Genomic DNA, 8,694 nt, shown 5'->3' with positions numbered 1-8,694 from the left:
CACTCATCAAAAAGTTTCAACCGTGTATAGAAAAGCTTCAACCGTTAAAAAAAAAAAAGCTTCAACCAAATACTTCAACGAGAAAAAAGTTACAAGCGTTGACAGAGAAAGCCTCAACCATATATAAAAAAAGTTTTAACCGTCGCCCCGGCTGCAGCATCTCGCGTGGTCACCTTCGGTCACCGCCGTCAGACGCAGCGGCTGCCGGTGAAGAAGCCGCAACGTTCATCGAGAACGCATGAGGTTGCAGGGGGGAAGGGGGAGAGGAGGGAAGAAGAAGGAGGAGGAGGAGGAGGAGGAGGAAGGAGATGGGGGGAGGGAGGAAGACGAGTTGGACACGCGAGATCTGGAGATCGAACGCCAGCCACGTGACCGACCGAACGTTTCGGCCGGCGCGCTGGCGGAAAACGTTTTCCTTTTACAATATTATATTGTTCACGACAGTTATTTGGAAAAGAAAGGAATAAGAAGAAAAAAATTGGTAATACTGCTGTACTTTGTTTGTTTTCCTTTATTAAATCGAATATACATGCTGTCCGTCGAGAGTCAAAATCGATCTCCTCCACGGTTTCCTCTCCACCGTCCCGTACCGGCGCCTTTCTTTCCTCTTCTCGTCCACCTCCGTGCCCTAGAACTGCCGCCGTGCCGTCGCTTAGCATCACCACCGACGCCTCAGCTCCACCCCTCCCCCCAATCCTTTCAGCGCGTCGCCGCCATCGCCGCTCCCGTTCTACGTCATTTCGTCCATGCTGGCTCTCATCCCCATCCGCAATTTCGGCCATTGTTTTCCGAGGTATGAGGATTTTGTCTTTCCGCCCATGGCTAGAGCTGTGTTGATCTTGGTGATTTCTGTCTCTCTCGTTTCGAAGCTTTGAGATTGTATTTCGTTTGCCCGACGTTAGTTTCGGGGGAATTCCGTATGCGAGTTTTTGTCGTAGACTATTTTGCCCCTGCCGTCTTGAGTTGCAATGATTAGACAATGTGCAATGATCACCTAATCATAATGAAACGGTAGGTTAATCTAGAGAGAACTCTGCTCATAAATCACAGAGTAAAATGTTAGAGAAATCTATGGTGGATTTTACTATGCAATTCAATTCAAATATGCATTGAAAGAAGCAGGTAATTCTGAAGAGGTCAAGGGTTTGGTGAACGGCAGGTAATTCTGAAGAGGTCAAGGGTTTGGTGAACGGCAGGTAATTCTGAAGAGGTCAAGGGTTTGGTGAACGAAGCCATGTCAACAATGAGCACTGACTAGATCAGAAGCTCATGTGTTAAGCATGGGTGTCTTACATTGACAAGTCAAAGTCTTTTATCTGTAACAAGATGACACCATTTGCTGATTACCTGCCTGCACATGTCTTGCAGTGTTGATAATCTTTCTGATCTTCTCTCCTTTCAGGATTTTGGTCTGCAGTATGTGAGAGTTCTGCCTGTGCTGTTAATAAAGTGAGAATGCGTGGAGGTCTTGAGCCGTTCAGCGTTTTGTAATGCACTTGATTACTTTATTCACCAAGATCATTGGTGTGGTGACCATTGCCCTCGTTTCCATAGTTTCCATCTTGGGCCTGATCTGCTTAAGCCGAGCGGTGTATTTTCAGCTGTGGATCAACAAAAGAGGCTACCAGCGACTTAACTACTTCAACGGGCCGTGGCTAACAAGGATAACACTAGTATTGGTTGCCTTCTGGTGGGGTATTGGAGAAGTACTTCGGCTCACTTTCGTGAATGGAGAGGGGAGGTTCACTTCTGACCCGACGTGGCAAGAAAATGTTTGCAAATTCTATATCATCTCAAATTTGGGGTTTGCAGAGCCAGGATTGTTCTTGTTGCTCGCTTTCCTTCTCAGTGCAGCTTTACAGAAGCAAGAGCTTGGTACCTTAAACCGGAAGTGGAATCGAAAAACCATACGCGCCATGTTCGTTATCTGCCTTCCTTCATTTCTCTGGGAAGCTTGTGTTGTTTTCATTGGTCCTCGTGTCGCTTCAGATGATGGCCAAACATCAAAGCTTGGAAAGTTCTGGTATTCAGCTACAGCGGTCCACAATGGCAATGTCGCATGCACATACCCATTGTTGAGCAGCATATTTCTTGGGGCATTCTACATCATATTGGCCATTTATGTGATGTTTGTTGGAGGACAGATGCTGTCTTTGGTGATCAACAAGGGGCTCCGACGGAGGATATACATGCTAATATTTGCCACTATAATATTACTTCCCCGAGCTACACTTCTTGGGCTCTCCATTGTTGCATGGCCAGGTGAAACATCCCATGAGTCACTCGTATTTATCTCCTTCCTGGTGCTGATGCTTGCTGCCATGGTTGGTATTGTGATTTTGGTGTATTTTCCGGTTGCTGATGCCTTCGCTATAATTGATCAAGGGAACATTGAGATGCAAGCGGATCAGGAGACTATCCTATGACTCAGGCTTTGTTGTTTGACTGATTCTTTAGCTGATTGTTCAAGGACAAATTGATGGCCATTCCATTGGTTTCTTCCCTGACCTGCATATGATCTCGGGGATTTTGTAAACATAGAATAGATTAAATAGGGACAACATTCTCCTTTTCTCTAATTCTTTTCATCCTTTTCTTCACACATGTTGGTGTGAAGAGAAGTCCTGTAAAATAGTTTATACAGAGTAGTGAAGATCAGGCATGTTTTCCTTATTGTCTTCTGTACATTGAAAAAAGAAAGATTATACACTTTCACCTCTCTGGAGGGGCTTATATCATGTGGGCGATGTCTCCACCATTTTAGTACCTCAAGATTTGTTTTTCTAAAGGTTGTGTGTTCAGATAATAGGATACTTAACTAATGTGCCTTTTAAAAATGATGTGCATCTCAAATCTAACTTCCAATGCTCTCTGCTGTTTCTCTTTTTCTGAATCACAAGCTTTGTGTGCTATGGAAAAGATTTTCAGAATCTTGTAACCTACTGCCTATACTGTAGGTACAACTATCTCTATGTTTTAGATGGCCAGATTTACCAGGCAGTTGTATATATTACTGTCTTTTTTTTTAGATTGCCATATTTATTTACCAGGCAGTTATATCCTCTACTGTGTAAACTGCACAAATATAAACACAGCGAGGGATGGATTGAAGCTACTCCCAGCAATGTATGTAAGAAAGGAAACCAGTAGCATATCATTGTCTTTGTGCTGGGATCCCAACCACTTCAAAACAACATATTAGTCTTAGCTTCGACGACAACAAAATCTTGTAGGTACAGTCTTATGTGTTCGACTGGGTATAATATGGCCTCTAAGGCTCAAGTACAATATTATGTCAGAGAGATCTGAAGCCTGCCTTGAAGTTGAAGTTGAAGTTGAAGGTGTATGCAATTGGGACTACAAACTAAGCGATGTAAGCTTGAAAAAGTATCAATACACCTAGAGAACACGAATCTAGTTCATGGGTCAACACTCAGTGCGAAAATTTATTTACATATGGCACAATAGTTGCTCGAAAAACCATTCACGGTATGGATGATAGGCGACCAAGTGGTAAATCTCATCCCTATGGCTTTGTCTTTCTTTTTGACACAAACTTTCTCTACCAGGAGAAACGCAATGAACAGGCACAGATACGAGCCCCAGGTTTCCCCCTATATAGTGCTGATGTTGGCAGTAGGCACTGCTCCCTCCAGAGTCTATTTAATGCTGCCATTTTTTTATGAGGCCAGGTATCTGAGAAAATATAAGTACCAGGCATTAGTTCCGAAGCGAAGCAAATATTGAGAAATGGAAATAAGGAGATTAGTTACTGACCTCAACACCATTGGGCCCTATTTTGTTGCGAGATATGAAGTTCAGTATGTGTGATGCAAATTCTTCAGGCACATCTTCCTGAAATGAAGTTTTCATTGATATGCTAAAACTTGGTAAGATTTGTAGCTGATAGTTATAAACCTTAATAATAATCATGCTTCTGAAGAAATATGTTCGTCAACTATAACACTAGTATAATAATGAACAACAGTCAGTAGATAAAACTTAGGTTGCTAATCATGTGGTGCTTCGGCATTTCAGCAAATTCTATGAAAAATTCAAATTAGCCCTCAAGCATCTACTCATCTATGCATGCTGTGATCACTCAGAGGCCCTAGAAGCAGATGTAAAGCGAAAAAATCCAAGCCTTGGACTAAAGACTTTAGAATATAAAGTGACTAACAAAGTACATTAGGATCAAACCTGTATGGCATGCCCAGTGTGTCGAACTACTATCATTTGAAACTTCCCTTGCATTTGACCAATTGTTAAAGATCTGCAGAACATGTTAACCAGTGCATTACACATATTTTCCTGCATGGGCTACGAAGTGATACAAGGCGTTCACATTCAGCACACTATTAAGGGAACAATGAGGATGCATGTACGGAAAATGAAATCCTCTAAAATAGAAGGTTTGATAATGGATGAGTGTAATATGCTTTGCACTTCAAATAACAAATAACAGATGACAATGAAAAACGCTAGCAAGAAGTTCAGTTTCTTCCCAGCATTAATCTTGATAGTCTGATTGTTAGTGTGAGTGTAAACTCATAAAAAAATATTGCCTGCCCTTAGAAAAACAGAGTGCACACTACATGCTGGTGCAACTGACACACAATGATAACAATCGATCAGAAATGAATAGCACAGAGTTAACTAATGAAGGTTTTAGCACAAGCCAAGCATGGTAATGAATAAATATAGAGTTTCTCAGACTGGATGGATGTTGCAAACCTGTCCAATCTATCGGTGCCAGCTAATAATAGTATCTTTTGTACAGGACAAGATAAGAACTTGTCTGAAAGACCTTCGTACCTAAAACAGAAGCATTTATGTGCTTCAATGTCAGCCAATCACAGAAATGATAAGCAAATAATTTGAAAGTAATGCCAAAAACAACAAGAGCGTTCCTCAAAATATTGATGGCTCATGAAATCTGGTTTAGCTATTCTGTGTTTGCTGCCACTATGTTTGGCGGTTACGACAATTCATGAATGTCTTTTTCTGTTTGTTTCAATCCATTCAACTAGCTCAACTTCCAATATTAGTAAGAGTTGGGTCCTTATCAGATTAAATGGGCAATCCCTCTTGCGTAGACCAGACATATGATATATCAAATTGAGCAACAGAGATAGCACTTGTACAGATCATGTGAAAAAGGACATGGTTTTAGTAAAGGTGGTGGTAAAAATAGCATAAAGACCATAATCAGGTTGAAAACATACCATCCTTTCCAGTACTTTTCTGTTTTCTCGAGAGGAGTGCGGTATGTATAGCTGAAACAAAGTACACCAATATATTTAGTCTCCTAAATAATGCTCAATATCAAGTTGATGCACATTTTTTTTCTCTAACCACATTGAGTTACAAGCTACAGGCACGCATTACGTAAGGTATTGCTTACCATTCCTTTGATTCATCATACTTCAAGGTAGATGGAATAGAAACACGTGCAGAATCGATGTTCCGTAGCGGGCCCCCTTTAACGCTCCACTCAATCTGTGTAATTATAAGTTTCATTAAACAAAAATAGAGAAGTGGAGCCTTGGTGCAGCGGTAAAGCTGTTGCCTTGTGACCATGAGGTCACATGGTCACAGATTCGAGTCCTGGAATCAGACTCTTGCAGAAATGCAAGGAAAGGCTGCATACAAAAGAGCCAAAGTGATCGCACCCTACCCCGAACTCTACGCAAGCAGTAGCTACGTGCACCGGGCTGCCCTTTTTTATTAAACAAAAATAAGGTGAAGGATATATTTAAATATGATACACTTGGCTTTTTATAAGAATTCCACTTGCATTGAGTGGTTTCTACTTATTCTATTTATTTCTTCATGATATATCTTGTGGCCATAATCTGTACAACATCAAATCCATATTTCCGAAAATCAAGTGATGAAGGACAGCATGATGAACTAAAAATGAAAATTCAGATATTGTGGGCAGCAAAGATACTTAAAGCTGAAATGGCATGAGCACACAGAATATAGTTTTGAATCAACATACTGCTTTCTCAATGCTCGGGAAGTGCTGTGCTCGATTTAATAATATTTTCTGCATATGAATCAATGAAGCAATTGCTGTTCCCTGTGTACAAAAGGAGAAGTTCAGAATCAACAATGAGTCAGATCGTTTCATGTGCAACAATAATTTAAGATCTAACGTAAGGAAACTCTTACTACCTCAACTACATCAACAACAACAAGACCATGAAGATTGTGAATTGCTCTTCTTGCAGCCACATGTACAGCCACTGAACCACCCATGCTAAAAAAGAGGTCAAAGAGTGCATCACTATTCACTAGAAGCTACCAAGAACCCTTATCAGAATGAACAAGCTTGCTGAGTCAAGAATGTGCATAGTACAAACCAGCCAAGTAACAGCAGAGTAACTGAAAGGTAGAATGTATTAATAGAACAATTAGCATCATGAAATTTCAGTGTTAGTTTTAAGACCGTGGAAATTAGCTTCCAGAAACTATTAAGATATATCACGCTAATTTGCCCACTGTGAATTTCATCTATTATGAACTAGAACTTCAGTCAAGTGCTTCAGATAAAGGAGGCATGCACAAAAGAAAAGAAAAAAAATACACAATGTTGACTTACCTATGACCAACAAGTATAATTGCTGGTGGCAAATCTCCATACAATGCACGTATAACAACTATTACATCATTGGTAAGAGTCTGCAGTTGCAAATAACAAGAACATAGACAAAGGTAAATGTCAAGAAGCATGGATTACCTTATAAGTATGAAAAGTGTAGCTATCTATCAAATTGGTAAGTTATGAAAACAGTGAAGGAACATACTTCAATGGACAGGTCCAAATCATCACTTGTGGAAGATTTCCCATGTCCCCGTAAATCCATGGCAACAACACGAGCCTTTCCCTTTATCTGATTAGCTGCTAGCGCAAATGAAAGCCTAAGGAAGATTGAGGAATAAACATACCAACGTGAGCACTAAGCACACATTTGTTAAATATAAGCAAGTTTACAAGGCAACATTTCACAAGGAGTATAGTCAAGTCACTTGGAGAAGGATTTACATGATTATTGTAAATACAAGCAAAAGTTGTCTTTAAACACTGTTCAGTAACCTAACACTTTTCGGGTCATACTGTTTAGTCTTTAGTGCACACTGAATTTACCCAAAACATTCCACAAACACAACAGAAGTTGCGGTGTGTACATTTTCCATGAGGCCATAATAGCTAGGAGGCGATGCTTTGGAAAAAAAAAATTGACGCGTATGCTTTGGAAGTTTAGCTAAACACATCTGAACATCTGCATTTTGCAACATAAGCTTTCCATGGTTCCAGCCCGGACATTCATCACTAGTTAGTAGTAAACCAAATATTTTGAAAATTACAGAAACTAGCAGTTGTCTGCCTATTCGTATGCAAATGGTGCTGCATTGTAGCCGTAGCGTCTGAACTTACCCAGAGTAGCCGCCTCCGTGCAGACAGAACACGACGGGCCCTTCCGATCCGGCCATGTACACATTGAAAACCTACACACACACAGAGAGAACCCAAGAGGAACACTTCCAATAGTCAGATCACATCACACAGGAGCAATCCGAGATATCCCCCTGCTCTCTAACGCACGTACGTCCTCGGTATCGGGGATGGCGACGGGGCGCTCCTCGTCGAAGTAAGCCGACCAGTCCACGGGCGCGTACTTCTGGAGCGAGTGGCTGCGAAGGATCCGTGGTTAGGGCTTCTCTCGCGGTAGATGCAGTGAGGAGATGGGTGGGGTTGGCGGCTTACTGCGTGGCGGGCCGTGGCGGCACGGCGGCGGCGGAGAAGGCGGAGGAGGAGGACGATTCGTCGGGCCCCCCTTCCTCCTGCAGCGAGGATAGTGGCGCGGGCTCCATTCGACGCGGCTGGGCTGGGGAGGAAGAGCCGATGGAGTGCCCGGGGAGAGCGGGAGAAGGGTCTCTCTCCAAGGCACGGCGAACCCCAGAAGACGAAAGGGAAATGGAGAATGGGAAGGGAAGATGGCTACACTATCGGAGCATCTTAGGGAAATGGAGAACACAAGACGCAAAAGTTAACACCCAATAAGTGTTTTTAGTGATTTTAGGGTGGGGGAGAGAAGATTTTTGGGCATAAATATTATTTATGCCCTAGAACTTTAAAACATGAACATGACTCATGGTATATTATGAGAAGTCAAACTCAAATACAGTTCAACATCAAACTATCCTATTAAAGTTTGACTTTTGCGTCAATCTTGTGAGATTGATTATGAAATATGTTTTGTCAGTTCGATTTTTGGTTCATGTGAACGGAGAAGTGCTACTTTATTTCACATCTTCCATACATTTTCTTTTATGTGCCGAGGGTTTTTCTTTGTTTCTCAAGTTCTATGGAAATTTTGTTGATAGTTATATTAGAGCAAGCTTGAGAGCACCCTGGGTGAACCAGTTGCTTTTCACTATGATAGTTTCATCTTCATCAAGGCGGATGCAGAGAGTGCAATTAGACTCAATGAGATCCTTAGGATTTATGGAGATGCGTCGGGACAATGTGTTAACACAAGGAAAAGTTCTATCTATTTCAGCCCCCCTTCCTCACACACTCACAACTCTCACGCATAGTCTGAAACAATTTCTCGGTGTTTGTATGGAAGCTTTTTCAGAACGTTATCTCGGTCTACCATAGTTGTCGATGAAAGTGCTAGTTAT

General features: G+C 41.7%; 2 protein-coding genes across 3 annotated transcripts; one reads left to right on the top strand and one right to left on the bottom strand.

Moving 5' to 3' along the window:
* Positions 1–524: 524 nt before the first annotated feature.
* Positions 525–2,772, top strand: LOC123430315. 2 transcript variants are annotated; one of them, XM_045114181.1, is made up of 2 exons: positions 525–793; positions 1,403–2,772. In XM_045114181.1, exon 2 carries the CDS (start codon positions 1,491–1,493, stop codon positions 2,424–2,426), a length of 936 nt encoding a protein of 311 aa, XP_044970116.1. In that variant the 5' UTR covers positions 525–793; positions 1,403–1,490; the 3' UTR covers positions 2,427–2,772. The 2 variants fall into 2 exon arrangements, with proteins under 2 accessions (XP_044970116.1, XP_044970117.1); XM_045114182.1 differs by lacking the exon at positions 525–793 and adding an exon at positions 842–1,122 and having other exon boundaries at positions 1,160–2,772.
* Positions 2,773–3,131: 359 nt separating this feature from the next.
* On the bottom strand, positions 3,132–8,068 carry LOC123426802 (protein phosphatase methylesterase 1). The gene is made up of 13 exons (XM_045110696.1): positions 7,775–8,068; positions 7,617–7,701; positions 7,445–7,515; positions 6,813–6,927; positions 6,608–6,687; positions 6,181–6,265; positions 6,005–6,085; positions 5,405–5,499; positions 5,226–5,276; positions 4,735–4,815; positions 4,201–4,273; positions 3,778–3,855; positions 3,132–3,696 (listed from the first exon to the last, which is right to left on the bottom strand). The coding sequence occupies exons 1-13, from the start codon at positions 7,879–7,881 to the stop codon at positions 3,664–3,666; spliced, it is 1,035 nt and encodes a 344-aa protein (XP_044966631.1). The 5' UTR covers positions 7,882–8,068; the 3' UTR covers positions 3,132–3,663.
* Between the last annotated feature and the right edge of the window lie 626 nt (positions 8,069–8,694).

Source organism: Hordeum vulgare, chromosome 2H, assembly GCF_904849725.1.
Source record: "Hordeum vulgare subsp. vulgare chromosome 2H, MorexV3_pseudomolecules_assembly, whole genome shotgun sequence".
Classification (NCBI taxonomy): Eukaryota; Viridiplantae; Streptophyta; class Magnoliopsida; order Poales; family Poaceae; genus Hordeum; species Hordeum vulgare.
The sequence above is the reverse complement of the archived record's forward strand: the minus strand, read 5'-3'. Positions and strand labels throughout refer to the sequence as shown.

Excerpts from the sequence above, each read along its gene's own strand:
- LOC123430315 (XM_045114181.1), top strand. The coding sequence starts at position 1,491 with ATGCACTTGATTACTTTATTCACCAAGATCATTGGTGTGGTGACCATT.
- LOC123426802 (XM_045110696.1), bottom strand. The coding sequence starts at position 7,881 with ATGGAGCCCGCGCCACTATCCTCGCTGCAGGAGGAAGGGGGGCCCGAC. Across the intron at positions 6,266-6,607 it reads ATTATACTTGTTGGTCATAG|CATGGGTGGTTCAGTGGCTG; the intron begins GTAAGTCAACAT and ends CCTCTTTTTTAG. Across the intron at positions 3,856-4,200 it reads ACACTGGGCATGCCATACAG|GAAGATGTGCCTGAAGAATT; the intron begins GTTTGATCCTAA and ends ACTTCATTTCAG.